This window comes from Pyrus communis, chromosome 7, assembly GCF_963583255.1.
Source record: "Pyrus communis chromosome 7, drPyrComm1.1, whole genome shotgun sequence".
In the NCBI taxonomy this organism is placed as follows: Eukaryota; Viridiplantae; Streptophyta; class Magnoliopsida; order Rosales; family Rosaceae; genus Pyrus; species Pyrus communis.
Window position 1 is genome coordinate 25,775,615 of NC_084809.1, and position 23,334 is coordinate 25,798,948.

Genomic DNA, 23,334 nt, shown 5'->3' on the forward strand with positions numbered 1-23,334 from the left:
TTAAATTGCAATTGTTAACATTTAACAATGATTGATAATTTGAGAAAAAATCAGGAAGTAAAATTTAAAATAAGAAGTAGATCGGATTAATAAAATGATTTAGAGTTATGGGAAAAAAAAAAAAAAAAAAAAAAAAAAGATATTTTGTGCTATTATAAGATAGCTTAGCAACGACGTTTGTTGGAGGTAACTCATAACAAGGATTTTTGCAGACGATTATCAAAGGATTTTTGCCGATGAATTAGATTACTAAAAACAATAACAAGCTATAATGATTCATCAAATTTCAATGAGGAATCAATCATGATGAGTAATGATCATCAGTAGGCATTGAGAAGCGGCACAGCGGGCAGAACCGGCTTTTCTCCAACCACTCGACAATGCACTCCTCGTGGTAAAAATGCAAACACGGCATACCAAGTGCTTCGGAACCAACCACAATCTCCGCCAGACAAATCGAGCAACAAACCCCCTGCGACGAGGCTTCCACTTTCACCCTCTCTAACTTCTCAATCGAAGATTTACTCGCCGGCACGAACGCAGGCTGCACATCAACCGGCGGCTCGTCGTCAACCGCATCAATGCTGATGGATGCCTCCATGTGCACAAGTACAGGGTTGGTGCGACCTTGATCAGCACCATTGATAACAACAAAACTCCTATCTCTTGCAACAGCACGCGCATCCCGTAATATAGTAGCCGCGGCAGATAAAAGATTCCCAGAACGGACATGGATCAGTTTGGATAGCTCCTGAGTTATGGTATCCAAAGTCCTTTTTGTGGCATTGTCCCCCATCAAAAGGTCAATCTCAAGTTTTTCCTCGTACTCGACGACGTCGGTGGTTTGTCCCATTTGATCATCTTCTAGTAACATTACTTTGTAGTGGTCCTCCAACTCCTCCTCATCCTCTAAATCCCTAGGCAGCACCATTACTGTAACGGTGGCCTTGATATCGAGCCACAACTTGGAATATTTCTCCGATTTTGGTAACTTCAAAACGTCGAGTAGTCGTGTTTTGCAGTAGATGGTATCGCCCACCACATCCCAGAACTCATCACTTTGGCCCTCCACAGTGTCCATGTTATGTGGTATATGTGATAGGGTTTCTAAGTTTTGAAATTGGAAGCAAAAGTCTAAACAAGCTAGGATGTTCAGTGGGTATAAATAGCAATCAAGGGGTTTCCTAATTGGTTTAGGATTTGGAGTCTTGCCGACTAAGAACTAGGGTTAGGGCTTTATGTAAAATGTGGATTTGGGTTTCCTACTTGCTTTAGGAGAATGATACTTGGTTCGCAAGAAAGATAATTAAGCGAGACAAAAATGTACAACCCTACCTTGCCTACTAGTATTTGGAAACCCTAGCTTGCCGCTTTTACTAATTATATATATACATACTACTAGACTTTCTAATTCTTATAAATTCTTACCTACCAGTTTCTTCTCTTCCAAATTCTCTATATCTTCACATCCAACTAGCTTTCAGAAAACCCTAGTTCTTTTTTCTTGATCTAGTCGAGTAGAATTCAACTAGCTTTCAGAAAACCCTAGTTCTTTTTACTTCATCTAGTCGAGGAGAATTCGAAAGCACATACTGACCTACAATGATTCATTCAAATCTTCTTCAAGAAAAGACGACGATGTTCATCAAGAAGTTGAGCAAGTTCCGGTGCTCCAACAAAAGCTATATAGCTTTAAGCAAGTCCGAGAAGCCCAAGAAAGGTTATGTACCCTTGTCCGTGGGAGAAGAACGAAAGAAATATCAAGTTCCTCTGAAGTATCTCTCGGATCCAATTATCCAACAACTCATCAAGAAGTCACAACCGGATGTGTTCGATGCGAAGATTAGCGGGCCACTGGAGATTGCATGTACGACCGACACCTTTGATCAGTTGCTCAAAATCTTCAAGGAGTACTAAAGTCACATGCATGCACGCACTGTTTTCTGTTGATGACTTTTCTTAGCGGATCTTGGCTTCGTCCACCCGCTTGTATCTAGTTATTTTATTAATTTTAATGATATAAGGTGGAGAGGGGACGGGCGGGGGGTTTCCAGGTGTAATGGTCCTCACCCTTTCAGGGGAGGGTAGGTGCCTCGCACGCGACCATTGCCGAAGAGCTAATCTCGCCTAATCCTTCTCTATTGCTTAAAAAACAAATTCACGAGTATGTATTCAAGTTCTAATTAAAATTCAGAAAAGAAAAAAACTATTACGTTGGCATGTATAGAATTTGAGATTTTATTGAATTCACTCGTAGTACAGTTAATCCTGACGCATATGTATATGTAGAATGCATGTTGTTCAGAACGCCAGCAATGGCTAGAATGGTTGGTTCTCATGCTGAAGTTTTTGGAACATATCTGCGAAACATTGATTTGGGATTGAGTTGCACCAACATGGCAGACAACAACGACAGTTCAACCGGAGGAGCGGTGGCGGCACCACGAGTGCTTTGGCAACGGTGATGGTGCTTATAGTTTTCGGGGTTTTGTATAAGTAGGTTAACATTGTTTTTATTTTATTTTATGATTTCTCTCTATAATATTAATCCCAGATTAAAACAAAGTGAAAAAAACTATAAAAACATACAAAATTATATTTAAACTTGAGTACTTTTTTTGTATTTTCACACAATCGATATTTAAATTCCGTACGGTAATTTTCACTACAGTTATCGTTACTTCTATTACACTATTGCTCGAGATGACACAACCCTATTTCTCTCAAACAAATATTTTTTATATAAAGCCTTAGACGTAGCAAGAGCATTTCCTTTTGCCTTCACCCAGTAAAACTGGGTACCTAGTATACTGTTTTTGAACAACTTTCATGACACAAATATACCGACACATAGCGTTTCGTATCAATAAAACAAAGATAAGTGGATAAAAAAACTCACGTTTTTTATTTCATTAGAACAAGACTCTACACATGGCGTTTCGTGTTGATAAAACAAAGATAGAGGCATCAAAATCACACATTTGGCAAAAGGATTATCAAATCATTTTCGTTTATATCAAGTTGTATCTTCGAACCCTATCATGTTCAGGTTCGTTTTCGTTCGACACACCACATTGTAGATTTTGTGGATTCGCGTTCAGTAATATTAACATTTCTTCAAGATGACCAAAAAAGTCTCCAAATTATGAGGAGCCTCCGACTGATCTGAGAGTTATCGTGTTTTGCACACACACCAATCTACAGGGACCATTGCCGTTAACAAAATATGAAAAACGAAATCTAAAAATGGAACATTTATCGACAGAAAAAATGGAACGTTTATCGACAGAACTCGGAGCTTCCCGATTTTCCTTACAAAGTTCCAAGGTACAGATAATTTTACTTCAACTCTGTACACTTGCGGAATTTACAATATTGTACATCATGACAAGAATGAAATTATCACTACCCAATAGTGACGTTAGGACGAAAGGCCGTTTGCCATGAAAGAAATTACCACAACAGATCTGTAACAAACCAAAGAGTTTCAGCACATCACTTCCCGTGCCTTTGCTTCTACTACCAACCGATCTGTCACAAACCAAAAGAACGAAACTCACCACATTAAGAGGAGGTGGATGTACCACAAGTGACCAAAACCCTACGCACATCACTTCCGATGCCTTCGCTTTTGTTCAGCTCTTTGCCTTTTCTCATCCTCCCATTCATACATCCTGGGACATAGTTAAGGAGTTCTACTATCCGATACACGATTGCATAACTCAAAACAGAATGGCAAAAAGTATATGCATATCATGATAATCATAAATCAGTGTCACGATGATACATGTATTCGTGAATGTATGTTCTCAGCATTTAGCAATTATCTATTATATGCAGAATGACATGAAACATTGACATTAAGGATACGGGTCAGTGTCACGACGAGCCATTTTGCTGGGTACTTCTTTACCATGAATCCTCGGACTTGGTTCCTCCAAGTAACCTGACCGCTGGACAATGGGTCCTTTTCGGTCTCCCCTATCCCTTCCATCGTATGACTGGGACAAACTAATTGAAAGAGGAGGTGGAGGGGGAACTGGTGAATACTCACCTGCTTCACCGGAAGGCAGATGCTCTCTTTTAAGTTTCCGCCTCTTAGAAGCCGCAGTTGCATCTGTATCCTCCTTCAAGAGGGTTGCTTTCTCCCTCTCTCTCTCCCTCTCCCGTTCCCGCTCCTCTACCTATACAGAAAAGAGTAAAGCATAAACATAAAAAATCACACCTCATGTACAATGAAACTAATGAGAATTCCATTTGTAGTTTGAACTAAGTGCGTGCCTCAGGTACCCTCAACTGTTCTAAGTATTGAATCATGAAAAACTTGAGATGTTGAGAAATTAGGAGTGGACATGGAATGCCAAAAAAATGCCTAACTAATAACTGATAATGGACCTATTAAATTCGCAAATAATGTGTATACATAGAAAACTTGACAAACTAAAAAAACAGCAAGTTCTCAATGAACAAACGCATGCTTATGTGGCCCTAAAATCTATACTTGAAGAGTAGAGGCATGTAAAGTACTAAAAATTACATAGCACTTGGCGTGATAGCGAAGCTACTAAAACTGATAGTCGCACATAATGGTAAATGTGGTATAACACAAGGAAAGTGAACTGTGATTGCGAAAAACAAGGCCTTTTGACCAACTATGATAAATATAGGGGACAAAAGCACATGTCTTGACAATTACATCGAGATATTACTAATTACACTTATTTTAGGCATCAATTTAACATATGGTGTTATAATCAGAACGGAAAGAGTCAATAATGACTGAATATGGAACCACTTATTCTGATATATTGTAAGGAAGTGCCTCAAATGAAACTAAAAACAACTAGCATATCGGGGCATACCTTTATTGACAGCCCCTCACGATCTTCGCGCTTTCTTTCTCGAAAATCATCTTCTCTTCTACGTTTTGAATCATCTTGAGAAATTAAGGAATTATCTTCAGATCGTCTACGGTCCTTCTCATCATGCCTCGGGGAAAGCCTCTGAGTATGCCTTGTAGTTCCAAACCTTCTATCTTCATCTTCATCTCTTTTAGCAGAACTAACAGAATGTGGAAGCATGTGAGGAGGTAAGGGTGGTGGTGGAGGTAAGCTTTGTCCATGATATCGATCATCAACATGAGATTTTTCCGCTGATACATCATTGTACCTTACTTTACCTCTGTCATCCTTAGATTTGTCAGGAAGTCTATCCAAATTCCTATCCATACCCCTCTCCTGAAGTTTCTCTACTGAACGCTCCCTTCCATGTCTCTCCATTGACCTGTCCCTGGATCTCTCATTCAAATCATCTCCACGCGACTTTTCAGGACGCTCCAATCTTTCCCTATAATCCTTTTCATGTCTTTCATTGCCCTTATCTTTGGACCGGTCAGAAGGCTTATCAGTGGCCTTGTGAACACTTTGATGATCAGTACCTGAGTTTTCAGGATCCAACAGTCGAGCATCAACAGACCTCTCTCGGTCTGACACTCGAGCTTCGCCCTCAAAATCTCTCACTTCAGTTATCCCTTTCCGCCGTTTGCTCTGTCTGTCAGTTTCTTCAGGACTGGTTCTCTTTTGCAGCTTATCACTAGATTTTGAAGCAGCAGCAGAATTATCATGCCTAGGAGAGTGGACAAGTCGAGAAGAATGGGGCCTTGGTGCATCAGAATTTTCACCACCATCTTCCTTCGGAGCAGAAATCCTTGTATTCGAAGATTTTGCAGCTGCAACCTCCACCTTTGATTCAGTACCATGAATGTCAGTCCTCGCAAATGAAGCTGAACCTTTAGCTGACGCTGAATCTGTGTTACCATTTACTGTGGCGGAAGAGGAAACATTTGAAGTCCCAGCTGATGCATGGGACGGAATATCTCTGTCACTCATACTAGAAGTTCTGCCAATTGCTTTTCCAGATCTAATATCATCTTTTGCAACATCTTGTTTCAGCGGCTTAGCAAGTGATCCAGTAGGAACTGACCGTTTTGCTTGAGCTCTCAACTGTCAACAAAAGAAAATAAAATTTAAGGAAAAAAAAAAGAACAGTGGGACAATAAGAAAAATATCGGTGAAATAATTGCTGGAAATATAACCTAAAGCTCAAAGAGGGAGAAGTAGAGAAAATGATTCAATCAAGGTATAACACTCATGACTAATAAATAAAATTATGCATTTAGCTCTTATCTTTTGGCCATGAAATCTACATACCAAATCCGTGAACACCAGGGTGCAGGAAGTAGGAAAGTTTTACGACTCAACAATATGCACACCAGGCTTGGAAATAAAATCTTAAGCACCACATGGGTCAACATTCATTACAAACTCAAGCAAGTGAAAGGATACAGCTTGATTGCAGATGTTCCAATAATCTATATACAAGCAGACCACAGATCATTTTTTTTTTTGTCAATAGTTAGGGGGTAAGGGGAAAGGGGAACCTAGAACCAGGGTGAGAAGGGCCACAAGGGTGCTAGATTTTCACTATAGCACTAGCCCTCCTCAGATATATTATATGGTTCAAACATATGAACTTTGCTGGTTGCATCTAAATTTAACCCTGAAGTAGTGCAGAAGTATCAGCTTCACCACATCCCCACAAACTTGTGTGGGGTGATTTCAGACATGAGTGTCTAGCAAGTTCCTTAAAGGTCGTTCATTTCCCTTGCCAACAACAACAACAAAGCCTTATTCCATTTAGTAGGGTTGGCGGTATGAATCCTAGAACGTAACTGCACTCGGTTTTGTGCCAGTCTTCCGTTTGATCCAAGTACTCCAAGTCTTTTCTAGTCTCTCTTTCCTAAGTCTTCCTAGGTCTTCCTCTACCCCTGTGACCTTGAGCCTCTGTCTCGTAATTGCCATATTCTAACCAGAGTGTCTGTAGGTCTTCATTTCACATATCCAAACCAACTTAGCCAATTTTCTCTCATCTTATCTTCAATTTCGGCTATTCCTACTTTACCTTGGATATCCCCATTCCTAATCCTATCCTTTCGCATTCATCTCCCTTACCAATATGCAAAATTCCCACATATTTACTACATTAATATCTTTGATTGATTTAGCAAACATGATGCAAATGATGGCAAGGAGCACTAAACGAAGGAAATGAAATATAATAAATTTTAAATTCCTGTCTCCTACCCATCCACGGTGCAAAATGCATTTTGCCACCACAACCCTTAATTTCTTCCACTAGACAAACATTCATCTTGCACTGACCTAAAACCGGTCATCACAATGCTGATTAGACTACAGCATGAATGTGACCAATATCCCCAATCATACAATAGTTAAAGACAGAATTTTTTTTATGGGCCAACATAATACCTCAGATTCTGTAGAGTTCTTTGGTGCAGCTTTTCCCATGTTTTCATCTGAGGCTTTATTCGAGAATTCATTCACTTGTTTTTTATTTTCAATAGATCTTGCCGTTGCAGGTTGGAAAGCAGCTGAGGTTATTGATGGCTTCGCATCTGACCCATTCACCGATGAGCTAGCTTTAAGTTTTACATGCCCTTGATCAGATTTTGCAGTTGGGCTACTTTCACCTCTTTCCAACCTCCCATCTACAAGTTTTCTTTTTAGAGTCAGGTCTTTGCCTGAGTTCGTTGAATCCGAGTGTTGGGAGGGTACAGCTCCAACTCTTCCTCCCATAGGTTCACCCTGTGCAGCTATTGAATTACCAGCAGAAGACTTTGACCCATTTTGTCCATTCTTTAAATCAAGATGTCCGTTACCAAATTCCTCATCTGAAACCCATGAAGGCTGCAAATGGGAAACATAAAATTATTAAGATTCGTTAATATATAACCTGAAAACCATGCCTCCAAAAATTCACACAAACCTTTTTAGCAGCAAGAGAGGCACAGACACCTGTTGCCAGCACCTTGAGGTCCTCTCTCTCGTCACCCTTTATCTTGGAAACCTGCAAGGAAGGTGGCAAAAATTAGAGACACAATGATGCCACTGCAACAAAAACCAAATCAAATGACTATTTGAAATCTCTTACCCGTTTTTCAAGATTAATCCCAGTTTTTCGAGTAACTGGAAAAACACTAGATATTTTTGTCAACATTATGAGTGCATTTCGAATTTCCATGTACTCGGTTGATTCCAGACATTGAATCAATAACTTTGTAATCCTTTGACTCCATTTCCAGTGAACCTATAACAAAATTGAAAAACAAGGACATCAGAAAAAAATGCAACCATAGAATACTTTAAGGTACAAGATAAATTACGAACTTGAACTTGACTTTTAGAAAGGTTCAAGTTCAAACTAGAATCTCAGAGTATATGGATAAAACAGACATTATGCATAATCAAAAAATGAACAGGAACTACTTGGAAGGACAAGAGTTAGCAAAAACCTTTAAAGGAAACTCAGAATCTCCACCTTAAGACCAAAAGTAATCATTCTCTGCTTAGTGACTTTTGTGGCATAGGGAATTTTTTTTTTTACCCTTTTTCTATTTGGGGAAATATAGCCCAAGTAAATTTTAGACATAAAAAAGACCTGGACTCACCTTGATGAACTGGCCATAAGTAACTCTCTGGCTATTTGGATATCTATAATATACAGCAAAGCCTGGCATGTTTCCACATTCGCGTTCATAAATAGATTCATCGCTCTGGAAGACAAAACCAGGATCAGCAAGACAAAAAATAAATTGGAGAAAGAATATGGCAGTTTCTGGTGCCTGAGTACACCCTCTTATATGTTCATGAATTGTATGATCAGTGTCACCAAATCAAAATACAAAGAACAAAAACATAAAATTGTCTATCACCTTCCAATAGTAAGCAATCCTCAACGTCTCACAGAGAAACTTCCCAAGTCTACCTACTTCATATTCAGTACAGCAGCATATCATAGGCTGCAAGGTTTTACAGATGAGAACATCAATGTGGTTGACTGTGTTAAAAAATGGTGTCCCAAGGGAATGAAGAGTGTGCACAAACATGGCACAATACACAGCATCTGGCATACTGAAAGTACAGCGTGGAAATATACAACGCTGAAGGAACTCCATGTTGATCTTCAAAGTATCAGGGCAAGAACTCAACCATTTGTCCTTCTCCCGAGATAAGCGTTTACGAACGGATGCGACGTTTTCTTCATGCTTACGGAGTTCGCTAGTCAGGCGATCTAGGGATTCTTGAATTCTTTCTTTTTCTTTCTTCCGTTTGGTTATTGCTGAACTTGAATTATCAGAAATCTCTTCCAGAGCTTTAAGAGCAGCATGCTGCTTTGCAATTTCAGCCTCATAACAATTTCTAGGGACATAAAGATCATAGAGCGTGAGCCCCCAAAATGTAGTATAGAGATCAGGTGACAGGCTATTCCAGGATTTTGAAGGCAGCATCCTTTCAGCAGTACTAAGAAGATCCGACCACCTGCTTGCAATTATATAAATATAGCATAGAAACACAAATCAGTTAGGAAAAACAAGGGAATTCCTCCTGTCTGCAAAAATAACTAGATGACAATAATCTTTCACGTCAAGATGAGTGCAAATGCAATAAATAAAACAACAGAAAGCACACTAAAAAGTTTACGTTATAGGCTTCCATGGAGACCCAAGATCCAGAACCACATTTCCAGAATGCTCTGTAGCTTCAGACTCTGAACTTGCAGACGTGATACTTTGAGTGTCAATATTGTCTAGAGGCCAGAAGACATCAGAACTCCCTTGGCACTTGAAAAGCCTCATTACAGGACGATAAATTAAGAAAGCAACCTATGTCATGGAGAAAACAGTGAAAACCATGTATAGGTAAAAGATTTATGCTATTGTAGAAACTGTAATTAAAAAATCAACACTTAATTGTAAATAGATTCAAAGATTACGATTATGAAATTTACAAACCAAGCACTCTGATTATATACAGATCGAAGAACATAAATCGAGAGAGAGAGAGAGAGAGAGAGAGAGGGAGAGAGAGAGTCAGACAGACAGACCGACCTCTGGATCAAGATGGTATTTGTGAACAAGATCATCAAGCGAAGGAATTAGCTGAGCATAAGCCGATGCCGGTGTCACAGCACTGCAAAGAAATTCCACAAATTGAAGGAGGGTTCCATGACATCTATCAAACTGTTCACTAACCATCTTGATGTAAGGTGCATTTGCCTCTATTATGACCCTGCAGTTAATATAAATAAATAAATAAACTGTCAGGTATCTAACTTACCATGCGTTAAATAAAAAAGTGTTCATATGGCGCATGCACAAAATCAGAACTGTCATGCCAAACCCAAATGAGAGGTGTTTTATCAAGATGTTAGAGCCATTGGTCTAACTGCACAATGACCAACCCAGAATCAACTTCAAGATACCTTACCACCAATAATATTTGGTATCAAGAAAAACTAATGCTTCTTGAAAAGATTGTCATTTGGTATTATAATGCAGGAAAAAAAAAATAAAGAAGCAAGCAAATAAGCTCTTCAGCCTTACACAGAACGATGCTGAGCAAGAAGTATTAGAAGGGGGATTGCCAACTTGGATTCATCCTTTGGTAGCAGTGAGTCTCTTAGCCTGTTGGTGGACTTGATTAGTGCCTGTTATCAATATTAAAATGAACATTAACATCTTCAAATTTAGGCAACTCAAACATCATACCATGCATTACAGGTCATCTCAAACATCATAACATGCATTACTGGTTTAACATCACATCTAATACAATCAAACATTACAAGGCACCTTGTTATTACGAGTAACACCGAAAGAAGTTGCCTGATAACGCAGCGTCTCACTGCCTGCCATGGCATCCAGTTGATCATCAGTCAGATTCTCAGTGTAATGGACATTTGCCATTTGCTGAATAAGCTCCTGATATATATCATCCGCGAAATTCACTTCGTCAGCAGGAAAGCATAAGGAATAATCATACGAAATTGCTGGTATAACACTATAACCACTGAACCTGGTAAATACCTCGAGGAGAACCAGTTCAATTCCTTGGCCCTTTTTTAGTTGGTTCACAAGATACTGGAAAAGCCCCCTCAATTCCATAGATGGGTATTTCTTACACCTAAATAAAACAAAAAACTGAGTTAGTCAGCTTTCTTAAAAGTTAAATGACATATTTAACTTAATTCCAAAATGAAAAACCAAGAAGAAATAAAAATATATAATAACAACCATCTTGAAGGGAAAAAGAAATAGGAACTATGTTATAACTACACATTCATCACCTATATCAATAAATTTTATATGAGTTGAGAAGAAACTAAAAAGTGGAAAAAAACAGAAAGGACACAGCATAAATCAAGAAAATAAACAAAGAAGTACATATCAAAGGGTTAAGAAAACTTGACGAATTGATCCATAAATTGAACCCAAAAATATTCCTTAAGAATCCCATAAACAAAATGTAAAATAAAAATATTGTTACAGTAAACTATGTGAAGAGAATTTTAAGTCTTTAGACCAGTGGCTAGAAATTATATCTCCATACAATATGAAGGGGTAAAAGCTAATTTAGCAAATATATTGTCTATTTAGACACTCTAATCGGAATTCCCCCTTTCAGTTTCCACATATTCCCAGATCCATTGATACGGCCTTTTTCTTTTCGAAGATACCAAATTTTATTAATGAAATGGAAATTACAATCTGCAAACAAGAAATCCACAGCAAAGGATATAAAAACTAAAACTAAAATCTCAACTTTTACAAGAACAATCATCAAACTAAAGGTACAAGGTGAGACAATTACAAGTAAACCATAGACCACAAGAAAAATCAACTGTAACCATCCATCAATGCACAGATGCTTTCCAATCTAAGTAGATAGAATTCTTGAATTCCACCGAAACTGAGCCCAAAAGACAAGACCGAAACTTTTCTCTTTTTCCCAGAGCACCTCAATCCGACTCCTTATGACATTCTAAACTATACATACCCCGACCACTTTAGCTTTTTTACCCTCCCAGCCACCTTGTGCTTTTCAAACAGTAGAGTTAGGAATAAAGGTCTCCTCCTTTGAACCATATTGCAAGTATTGACTTTACCAACGTGCCACAAGCCATACGAAAAATGTTTCACTTTTGATTGTTTCCAAGTCTGCCCTAAAGGTTGAAAAGAAGTAACATTTTGCTTGTCAAAAAGAAATCTGACAAAACACTTGAATGATCCTGAGCATCTAACATACATTTCCTAGAACTTGGCCTACTGTGAGAAAGGTGCACGGTTTTTACACAACAACAGTATGCAGACAGTTCCTCCAACTCTGCCTTATTCAGAATTCTCCCGAAGCCAAAGTCCCAACTATGTGGGAAATAAAACAAACCACAAGCCTGGAAATGTTCGAATCTCTACATCTCAGCTGCAAATAGTCTTTGAATTATTCCTAGAGTTCTTTCCCCACCCAACGATCCTTTCAGAATCTTACCCTGGCACCACCCACAAGCAACAAATAATTCCAGCACAATAGAAAAGGTTAGAGTAATGAGAAGCATCTTTCCATGGATTCCACCTTTAACCTTTTCCACCAGCTTGGTTATCCCAACCGTTGAGGCCTATCCCATATTTGCTTCTGACCACAGAACGCGATAAAGCTTCCTCCTCCAAATGGAATCCCAAAAGCCAATTTCTAGCAAATCTTTCTTCTTTTCAATAAATTCCCAACACCAGGATAATCCGCAATGAGGAAACTGAAGGGAAGTATCCAACAATATATCTAGACTCTGTATAGCAGTGAAAAGAGGCATAAATGCCATCAAACGTTCAATGCTAGAAAAAAGGTAAGAGGAAAATGAAAGGGATGAAGACCGGTATCTGACAAGATGGAACAGGCTTGTCAAAAGGAAATCTGAAAAAACACTTGTACGATCCTAAGCGTCTAACATCCATTTCCTAGAATTTGGTGTACTTTGAGAAAGGTGCACACTTTCTACACAACACTAGTATGCAGACAGTTCCTTCACCTCTGCCTTATTCAGAATTCTCCCGAAACCAAAGTCCCAACTATGTCGGAAATAAAACAGACCACAAACCTATAAATGTTTGAATCTTTAAATCTCAACAGAAAATAGTCTTTGAATTAGGCTTCCTAGAGTTCTTTGCCCCCCCCAAAGATCCTTTCAAAATCGTACCCAACAAATAATTCCAACAAATCTTTCTTATTCTTCAATAAATTCCCCAACACCATGATAATCCGCAACGAGGAAACTGAAGGGAAGTATCCAAGAATATATCTAGACTGTATGGCGGTGAAAACAAGCATAAATTCCATCAAATAATCAATGCTAGAAAAAGGTAAGAGGGAAAAGAAAGTGATGTAGATCGATAATAAACAAACAGAGCTCAAGAATAATCAAATTGCACAAAACCCAAAAAATAGGCCAACACATTTAACCTACTAAGTAGCGTAAGAGAATACAGTATTTCAAAACAAACGTATTTAAAAAGACAGAAACAATAAGAAAAAAAGACATACAAGTGACCCCAAAATGAAGCCAAAGATTGAAGCCAGTCTGACAAATTAAGTCCATCATCTTTTAGCTTGTCACGACCTCCTTGAGCCAGACGCTCAATGACAACATATTCCAAAACGTCATACTCCAGCTGTACAGAAAAACATGCATATAAGAAAGAATAAGAAAGAAATCACAGGTTTAAAATATGGAACGCTTATATATACACCCAAACAAGAAAGCCAAATGCAATAAGTGGACAAGGAACGTCATAAACCAGATAGAATGATGGCTATTCAGCAAAAAGATGCCTCAAGCTAGAGTATGATGTTTCAAGAAATGCAATTAAATATCATGCTGAAAAAGTTAAAAACTGAGCCAACCACAAAGTACATATCAAGAAGTATGCTTCTGAAGTGCCCTGCAATGCCCTAAAGATGAAAATGAATTTGAGGAATACTATTCCAATGATACTTAAGGCCATATGTCGGAAAAATCAAAATTATTGTAGCCTCCAAGGAATCTAAGTCAAGACTCTAAAGATTATAGGTTTAAATTATTGGCTATGACTACTATAAATTCATATAATTGAGGCATCCTTCTGAGAAATGACAAACAAACAAAAAATCACAATTGAAATCTTTCAGGATAAGTACCGTACTGGTAATAATCATGCACCAATGTCAGCATGACTAGTTCGAAAACTCAGGTATGACATAGTATGACCCGTTCTAAAATTCCATTAATAGATCTCTCAGAATCCAAAAGGTAATTATGATGACAATTACAATATTTACACCTATATGGTGTTTCCAAGGACCAGAAAATTTCCATTAAGAGCTAGATTAGAGATCACTAAGTGGATGACTGGCCAAGAAATAGTCATACATAATTATTAAGGTAAAAGGCATATGAAGAAGTGTCAAATTTGTTTCGATGTCACTAAGGAGAATATCAAGTAGTGTCAAATAATGTTTGACAATAGCAATCAAATATAAGTTCTTTGCATAAAGAATGCACAAGAGTTGGGTACAGAATGGCATGCATGGAAACACGTGTTGCATGCATCAATGTGCTCAATAGACAAAATTTCACACAAAATTGTCCTACAAGTACAAACCACAGGATTGGCCTAATAATCAGAGGAATCATCAGGATAATTATTATGGGTAAGATAACAGAAGGGTCAAGAAACAGAGGGCTGATATGTAGCTAGATATTATTAACAGTCTAAACAGTAATAGGAGTGAAGGAAAAAAAAAAAAATACTAACACAATAAAAGAGAAATTCACACCTGAGTCAAATACTTAAATGCATCTACAACAGGAGCAATCATATCTCTGTACGCCTCAATCTGCGGGTTGTGCCAAGATATTAATAAATGCCTTTAAAATTAACAGAATTATTCATTAAAAATAAAAGTAGATCAGTACAAATTAGCCAACAAGGATTCCACTTCTGGCAGAAAACAAAACAAGAAACCTAAGCAACAAGATGATATGAGAAATTCACCAAGATAGAAACAGAATATCCAAATAGCTACAAAATAATCTGACAAAATACAGAGAAAGTTAACTCCCTAAATCAAAAGCTTCAGATGCCCACAAACAAGCCCAAAAACACCATAAACACTCCTAACACATTCTCAACACCCTCATATTCCTTTCCGCCCAGAAAATATCAAGAGATTAATAACACCTCCGTGCACAAAAAATTCAAATGCCAAAAAAAATGAAATTGAAGATTCCAAAAAAATAGGCAACGGTATATTCATCAATAAGATAAGACCTGATGAACAATTGTTCTTAGTACAGTCATTGGATTTGCGTGAGCTAATTTTGCAACCATCCGACCCAGCTGCTTCAAATTTTCTTTTGCAAGCCGTTTCAAAATTCTTCTTGTGTCCAACTACAAAAAGAAAAAGAAAAAGGCATACCAATGATGCTTTTAGGGAATCAAACTTGCAAGTTGCAACATACGATATAACACAAGAGTAAATGCAAGCATATTCAGAAAGCCCAGGAGATTCAAGACGAATATTTATGATGTACCTTGGCTGTTTGTCTTGCAGCTAAAACCATAGGAATCTGCTCATCTTCTTTCTCCCACTCACCATATAAACGATACCGCGCCTAAGAAGACAAAATTCATTTAGCAAGAGTGTCTACCACAAAATAAATTCTCAACTGAAGTATCAAATGACTGATGTAAGGCAAACCTCATAGGGAAGTAGATTCATCACTTCCCAGATCTCCTGTCCAACAGCTGGATTTGCAGGTACCAATTGTAAAGAAGGAAGTAGACATGTTCCCAAAGCTTCCTCTATCCTTGACCTTGCTTCCTTAAGATGCAGACGAGGATTACCTCCAAAAACATGATTGGGATCTATGACTCCTTCACCACTGTTTACAAGCTGAAGCGCAGACGAGTAATAACCTCTCAATACTCTACATACCTACTCCAAAAGAGAGACAGTGACAAAGACCAACAGACACATAGTCAACTCTTAGGTCATTAGGAGATATAACTCAAATAGACAAATCAAGAACATTAGAAATAGATAATTGCACCTTCTGCAGCAACAAAGTATTACGATAAAGATATGGTCCAGAACAAGCAAGCATCTGAAAAAGTTCTTTTGGAAGTTCTATAAATGATCCATGGATTGATGCATTTTCTGTATTCATCACATCAATACTAGTTCCTGAGGAAGCCCCAAATATTGGAAGATGTGCTCGACGAACAGTGTCATAAGCAGAAGAGATTGATTTTTCAATGAGCCTGGACTCAAGAATCAAATAATTATTATAAAAAAAAAAAACAAAAGTAGATGAACAGCCAAAGCTAAGAATGACCATGCACAACAGAAGAAGGCTACAGAAAGCCAAGTTAATTAACTTTTCAAGTGTGCTCAAAGAAATTATGCACAATCAGCCACCTATGTGCATTTGTGTGTTTTTTGTGCATACATCTTTATGAGAGCACATCCGACCAAATAAACAGATACACAATTAGCTCATAGCATAAAACGAACGTAGAGTGAAAGAAAATACATTAAAATTTACCTAAACAAGCTGTCGCAGATTTGAATATGTTCAACAGGATGGAGAGGTGAGAGCCGCTCAAATAGTAGATGTGCATGGTACCTGATGAGAGAAAGTAAAGTAACAAATGAGATACTTTAAAATGAATACAAAATAAAAGCTACTAAACCCAGTGTACAAAGGTGAAATCAGTTATAAGCTTCAACAAGCTGGATACATAATATTTTTGGAACAGACTTTAAGACATCCACCTTTGTGTGTATTATATGCATTCGAAACAAAAATCAAATACCAATCTTTTATGCAGACAGCCAACAAAGGGCTGGTTAGAAGTTCTCAATGTTTATTGTTTATGCAGAACAATAAGTACACACCATTTTAGCTTTTCACATAATTTCCAAGCCCTAATGTTGTGAACTTCCACTCAACTGAAAGCATGTTGGTTCACAAAATGTATTGAGTACTATACAGTATACAACAGGGTCCAATGATCACCAATACTGTTGAAAACATGTAAACCATACCTTCACAAAATTTTCACATGAGAAAATTAAAAAGAATCATCAACAAGGAAACACAAGAACCTCTATTTCATAAACGATTTCATTAAACAAATGACACAACAATTGGAAAAGTACCCTTCAAAGTAGGATACAACCGCAAAACAGACAACTAATAGGCTCAAGAAAGGGGCAACTTAAGCCAGCAGCTTACATTATAATAATAGATGTAAACAAGAAAAGAGAAAATAAGTATAAACTCAGGAATCATTTAGGGGGAACAGCTGGGAGCTAGAAGTTCCAAGTACAAACAAGCATACCAGTCATCTACGGAAAGAAAACCAGTAAGCAAGCCCAAAGTTTGATTATTTTCACACTCTGCAGACCGCTCACAAACTGCACCTGTTTCCATGTCTAAAGCGGCAAAAAAATCTATTGTCACATCTCCTTGTTTCTCATCATCCATCAGATCCTTCCCGGTTGCAGCAAGATTTATTTTACCAATTTTATTAGCCTGCAAAAGACCAGATGTTCATGTCAAAATAAAAAGGCCAAGTCTTTTGTATAAAAGGAAGGGGATTTTGAAGGTGTGTTAAATAAGCAAGTAAAGCCATCACCATAACTAAATGACAAAACACATGAACACTCAACAAAAAAGTAGAATCCACGGGACAAAATATACACAATTCTCTAGTCAATCAATGCCCTAAAATTTTTTGTTGGGAAAAGAAAGCACATAACATATAGCTGAAACATAACATGTAGAATCAAAATAAGTTATGGCCTCATGCATTGATAACCATTCCAAGAAACTCCACAATTACACACACACACACACACACATATATATATCCGATCTGATAATCATCCATATTTCATACATTTAATAAGTTATATCTCATTTTTCACCAAAAAAGAAAAAATTTTACCTCATCAAGTCGCTTGGAAGAGAAAGCACTATAATGCTCAAATGCCTCATTGTCCTTGGGAAGTAGATGAGCATATCTGTCAAAGACATAAATTTAATTTAATTTAAAAATAAATAAATAAAAAACCAGCAAGCCCAGCACAACTAGAACTCTAATTCAGATCATCACGGAAACTGAAAAGCAGATAATCAACAGCACAGTAGCACACATAACAATGATTCTAAGATGTATATATATATATAGCTTAACCAACCACAATCAAGCTAAAAGATGTACAGGTGGACATAAACATGAACTAATTCTACACTCCAAGTGGTTCAAACATATCTTAATCCTCCTCTAGCTCCATGCATATTTACAACTAAGAAATATCCATTATAAACCTTGCACTCATAAACACAATACCAAAATTGACACAACCTTAGGTTCAATCACTGTTAAGGTCTAGCATCTAGGTCAAACTGCACATGCAGCAGAAGCACCACAACCCTCAATATTGACTCATGGACCCCTAAGAAAGATGTGTCGCAACTGGGTGCCATCATACCATGAGGACTCTATGTATAGTACACTGTTTAAAAAATGCACCTTAAGGCGCGCCTAGGCAGCTTTGGAGGCCGGGTGATGATGAAAACGCCTCAGCCCAGCGGGAGTAGGCTTAAACTCGCCTAGACGTGGTCAAGGTGCACATAGGCGCCTAAGGTGTTCCACTAGGCCTTTTTTTTATCTTTTGAAAAAAAGAACCTACCCAAACCCCAAAATGACATCATTTTGGGCAGGGTTTTTTAAAACATTGATAGCACACAAGCCGATCCTTAAGCTTACCAGCTTTTGTACTTAAGTACTAAGAAAGAGCCCATTGGCCATGACAAGGAACAGAGAGTTTATACATACTGATAAATATGGCTGCTACATAAACATAGTGATTGATGGCAGCAGGCATATGAAATCTATTAGTAATTACTGCTTTGCAAAAGCAATTTAGCTCCCAACCATTCCTATCAGCTTACAAATGTAATTATGAGAACAACTGAATCCATGCTAAAACCAATTTGGACATATGGCCCATGGTGGTAGTGTCGCACTACCGAAAACCATAAATCTTGTAGTGTCCACGATTCCCTCGGGGTATCAAGGACACTAGGCTGCACTTGTCCTTACTAAAGCTGAACACAGGCCATGGGTGCCAAGTCTATGTCTCATACTGGTACTGCCATTGCTGTTTCATGTGTTCCAAGAGGTAACATTATCCATGCTTGAATCAAGATAAAGGAAACTTAGCAAAAAATATGGTTTTCCTATCAAATACCAAAGTAAACAAAGGAAAACTCACATGCTATCAAGATCAATAAAGTCCTCTTTCACCAGCAAAGCTGTTAGCTTATAAAGTCCAAATGGTACTGGACTATTTACTTCCAAACGCTGATAGTATTGAAATTTGAAACCAAGGACTTGTGAAGCATGAGACTGCAAAAGATGTAACGTCAATTAAAGATTTTTGAACTAGAGAATACAGCTTTAACTTCGTCAATAGAATATCCTTACCTTTGGAAAAATTGGTATCAGCTCCAAAAAGACATCACTATCTGGTTGAAGTTCAAAGCACTCCAAAACCTAATAACAAAAGTATGGAAGGTAAATAGTGATATAGATTAGAACTCCAAATTCTTATTAAATGCATCAGAGAAAGGACAGTACTTGCTTCTGTCAAAAAAAGGACAGGTACTTGCTACTGATGCATCATGAGGAGCTCCCCTCTATATGGAGATGTGCCTCATCTAGAAGTGGACACTTGCCCAAAATTAAAATAAATACATAAAATTTGAAACAAAACAAAGAACTCCTTGTTGGGTTGTTCCCGCCCATGATGAGTTGTACCAAGGCTATTAGGAATTATAATCTTAGAGGATTAAATTGTTTTTCCCAATTGGAGTTAGTTTCTCAATTGGAGAAAGATTCATAACTAGATTCCAATTAGGATTAGTAATCCTTATTGAAGAAGACCTTTATTATGTCTATATAAAGGAGCTATTGTACTAGTTTTGAATCGGAGCAAAACAATATTTTGTATACCACTCAAGGGATTAGAGTGAGAGAATATTGTAAGGGCAAAGTGTGTGTGAGAGAAAAGAAAAGAGATAAAGAGTGTATTTCTTGTTCTTGTTCTTTCAGGTTTATCATCAAGTTCTTAATTCTAGAGACTTGGCAAGATTATTGGTTGTACTCATTATTGATATAGTGAAAGATAGTTGTTCCCACCCCGTGGACATAGGCACATATAGCCTAACCACGTTAATTCTCGGGGTTGTTCATCTTGGTTATTTTGTTTCGTGATTTCCTTGTACATTCTGTTTTTCCCATTCTTAAACGCGATATTCTCAACACTCCTCCTGATACATCAGAAGCCAACTATTGTCTCCCAAAATAATACAGGCTATATAGAAAGAAAAAAGTACAACTAAGGTAAACAGCGACAACTTACAATATCGAAAACATGATTTGGGTCCAGATCAAAATGCCCAATTAATGACTGCACAAACCAATCTAATTAGAAAGTTGAAAAGTATATATAAAGAAGCAAAAAAATTGTAGAGAAAACAGGACTTAAAATCTACACCTTTATAATTCCTATTGTTGCTGCTGCATTGTGTGATGAAGTTTCTGAGTTTTGGCAAAGAAGAGTAACCTACAAATGGACAAACAATGAAATATACATGATTAAATTTCTCAAATCTGGGTAAATTAAAGCACATACTTCAACCAAGGTGCACCTAAAGAGAGGACAACACAAACATTAAAATCATACTAATAATATACAACTTAATTGTGACTTCTCCGTGGAATGGAAGTAAACAAAAATGGAGAAACACAACACATTTGAGAGGAGCAGCACTTGTAAATAAATCCAAATACAAAAGATAGAATTGACAAGACAATTATCTTTTTTTTCCCACAAGAAAACCAGCAAGCACTCGAAACCAGTAAGGGAAGATTGTTGTGAAAAGAATATTGTAGAAAACTGAACAACTTCGAAAAGATCATCAACAATAATCATACCAGCTTGGCATAGCCCTCGCTCTCTTCTCGGAGAAGGTTAAATTTTGTTTGCTGATATAGAAGACGGGTATTTACTCTGACCTGAAATTGAAATCAAGTGCAAATTAAATTTTATGGTATTCCCAGACTACTGCATCAACGTATTGATATTTAGGTAATAAACTTGTTACATAAGATGCTTTTCATAGTAAACTTAGCATGCCATACTTTGTAAGGAACTTAGGGATCATGCAAGTCATTACACACAATTCCGAGCTTTATTTGTTCAAGCAACGTATTGAACTTATATTTACCTTTAACAACTAGTGTCACAGGTTGATTCATCCAAAAGTTCATGTTATTATCAATTGACAAGAAAATATACAAACAAAACAGTGCAAGGTAAATAGAATGAGCATCAACACGGCCCTTCATCAGATAAAAGAAATTATAAGTTTACCAGGGTAAAGCAAGATTCTTTTTGGACAAGCTCGTGTGAGTATGACACATTGTTATAAGGTGAACTACAACATAACATCTGCTCATATTATGGGTAAGGCCCCCATCATCTAAGCATATAGCCACACAGTAATGATCTCATTACCTCTTTACTCTTCAATTCCTGAGCCTTTATCTTGATCATTTCAGCCTCCCACAAAAATTCTTCCTACAATTTATAAAGCATATATGCATAAGTTCTATTTCATACAAGTAAAAGAAAGCAGAGATCGAGCCCAACGAAGAAAAAACCATGACCAGATAACCATCCGTAAACTAGTATAAAGGATGAGTGCTCACCTCACAGCGCTCCTGGAAAAGTCTCAACGGAACTAAGGAAGATTCCACCAGCCATTTGGCCTGATAAAGAGAAAACAACTGAACAATTACAAACAGTGAAGACACACCAATAAAAAAGTACTATTAATGACTAGAGCAGTGAAGTAGCAAGAAGGCAATGAACACCAATATGGTACAAGACTCCTACTTTTCAAATGACCAAAGTACTAACCAATTTTACTAGACGAGCACGATCCTCTCCAGGCATTCTAATCTGCAAACGAAGCGAACGTGCACGGGTCAAATAATCACACATTTAAACCCAAATTCATCTATTTCTCAATCTTGCACAATAATCACACACTTGGCAAACCAAATTACGAAGAACTCACATCTTGAGACAATTGGGTGATGATATCCACAAAACAGGAAGGCAAGTCTTGGTCCGAAACCTCGTCGGAGAACTCAACCGAATCCAAGGCCGCTTTACACTTGTGAAGCGGCAGTTCCCCACATACCTAGCAATCAGAGCGCACACAAAATTCAATCCAAAACCCTAGTAAGTACCAAAATTGAAGACACGAAAAGTGGGCGGGCACATTGAGCTTACCATGGTGGAACAGAGCTCGTAGAGAAATCGAAGCATCGGAACAGGGTCCGGGAGCTTGAAACTAGGGTTTCCATTCTTCCATTGACGAAGGCAATCATCTGTGACGTACGCACGCTCTACGGGCGGGAGAGACATGGTCGTATGCAAAATTCTACTGAGAGCGGAGCTCGAGTACTTCAATTTTCGGCCGGTAGAAAACTACAACGACGGAGGAACCCTAGCCCTAGCCCTATGTTTGGTTACAAGTATAGCGCAGTTGGACAAGAGGGGATTTTCCTTTACGTTTCGGGTTGTTATGTACTGTGATTGACTTAATCACGATTACCTTAATGTGGAAGCAAATGGGGTCAATGTGCAAATTGGATCTTTGTTATTAATTTGTTGGCCAGCTGGCATATATCTTTGTGACTAATTGAACAATGGCTTACACAACCATCTTCGATGAAAATGTCAAATTTCATTTTTACAGCTGATATGGCAAAATAACATTTTATAAAATGTTCTACCATAATTGAGATATCAAATTAAAATACTTTTTGGTTATCTATAAAATTAGGTGGGTCAGAATATTATAATAAATTAATCATTAAGTGAAGAGAAATAAAGAAATATGTGGGCAAACATTATATTAGAACAAAACTAAATTTGACATTGCTTTTAAATTTAGCAGTAAAGTGGAGAATGTCAATCTATGTAGGATTTTGGCATCTCCTTTGGAATTAGAAAATCACCAATTTTTTTTTTTGTCAAAATAGTCCTCGTAGGATTTTTTACATCTCAAAAATGAGATAATCTATGCCTTTCTCTCTCTTGTAAGGTCAGATTGAATCAAAAGAATATTTTATTGGCTTTTTAGCCAAAATAGTCCTTGAGATTTACATAACACATCACTTTGCTCCCTGGGATTGAAAATCAATAGAAATTGTCCCTGAGATTGTCCACCATCCATTATTTTTGTCATTCCGTTAAAAACTTTGTTAAGTGTCCCGGAACTCTTGGTCGAAAGTTT

The 23,334-nt window shown here is 37.6% G+C and overlaps 2 protein-coding genes across 3 annotated transcripts; both read right to left on the reverse strand.

Moving 5' to 3' along the window:
- Nucleotides 1-301: 301 nt before the first annotated feature.
- LOC137740739 (uncharacterized) lies at nucleotides 302-1,081 on the reverse strand. The gene has a single exon (XM_068480558.1). The coding sequence runs from the start codon at nucleotides 1,079-1,081 to the stop codon at nucleotides 302-304; it is 780 nt and encodes a 259-aa protein (XP_068336659.1).
- Nucleotides 1,082-3,264: 2,183 nt separating this feature from the next.
- On the reverse strand, nucleotides 3,265-22,638 carry LOC137741176 (THO complex subunit 2). 2 transcript variants are annotated; one of them, XR_011069221.1, is made up of 33 exons: nucleotides 22,326-22,638; nucleotides 22,108-22,233; nucleotides 21,948-21,989; nucleotides 21,737-21,796; nucleotides 21,543-21,605; nucleotides 20,960-21,040; nucleotides 20,520-20,588; nucleotides 20,385-20,432; nucleotides 19,448-19,516; nucleotides 19,236-19,369; nucleotides 17,903-17,978; nucleotides 17,294-17,487; nucleotides 16,495-16,575; nucleotides 16,000-16,210; nucleotides 15,648-15,884; nucleotides 15,481-15,561; nucleotides 15,218-15,337; nucleotides 14,724-14,783; nucleotides 13,452-13,579; nucleotides 10,946-11,042; nucleotides 10,712-10,840; nucleotides 10,463-10,566; nucleotides 9,968-10,148; nucleotides 9,561-9,742; nucleotides 8,792-9,398; nucleotides 8,528-8,632; nucleotides 8,011-8,166; nucleotides 7,846-7,926; nucleotides 7,329-7,766; nucleotides 4,863-6,002; nucleotides 3,871-4,184; nucleotides 3,561-3,674; nucleotides 3,265-3,467 (listed from the first exon to the last, which is right to left on the reverse strand). XR_011069221.1 is itself a non-coding variant. In XM_068480984.1 (32 exons), exons 1-32 carry the CDS (start codon nucleotides 22,458-22,460, stop codon nucleotides 3,611-3,613), a joined length of 5,613 nt encoding a protein of 1,870 aa, XP_068337085.1. In that variant the 5' UTR covers nucleotides 22,461-22,637; the 3' UTR covers nucleotides 3,265-3,610. The 2 variants fall into 2 exon arrangements, 1 of the variants encoding a protein (XP_068337085.1); XM_068480984.1 differs by having other exon boundaries at nucleotides 3,265-3,674; nucleotides 22,326-22,637.
- Between the last annotated feature and the right edge of the window lie 696 nt (nucleotides 22,639-23,334).

Coding starts and splice junctions, on each gene's coding strand:
- LOC137740739 (XM_068480558.1), bottom strand. CDS start 1,081: ATGGACACTGTGGAGGGCCAAAGTGATGAGTTCTGGGATGTGGTGGGC.
- LOC137741176 (XM_068480984.1), bottom strand. CDS start 22,460: ATGTCTCTCCCGCCCGTAGAGCGTGCGTACGTCACAGATGATTGCCTT. Junction 20,589..20,959: donor GCGAGGGCTATGCCAAGCTG/GTATGATTATTG, acceptor GTCCATTTGTAG/GTTACTCTTCTTTGCCAAAA. Junction 11,043..13,451: donor GCTTCATTTTGGGGTCACTT/GTATGTCTTTTT, acceptor TGTTTTATTTAG/GTGTAAGAAATACCCATCTA.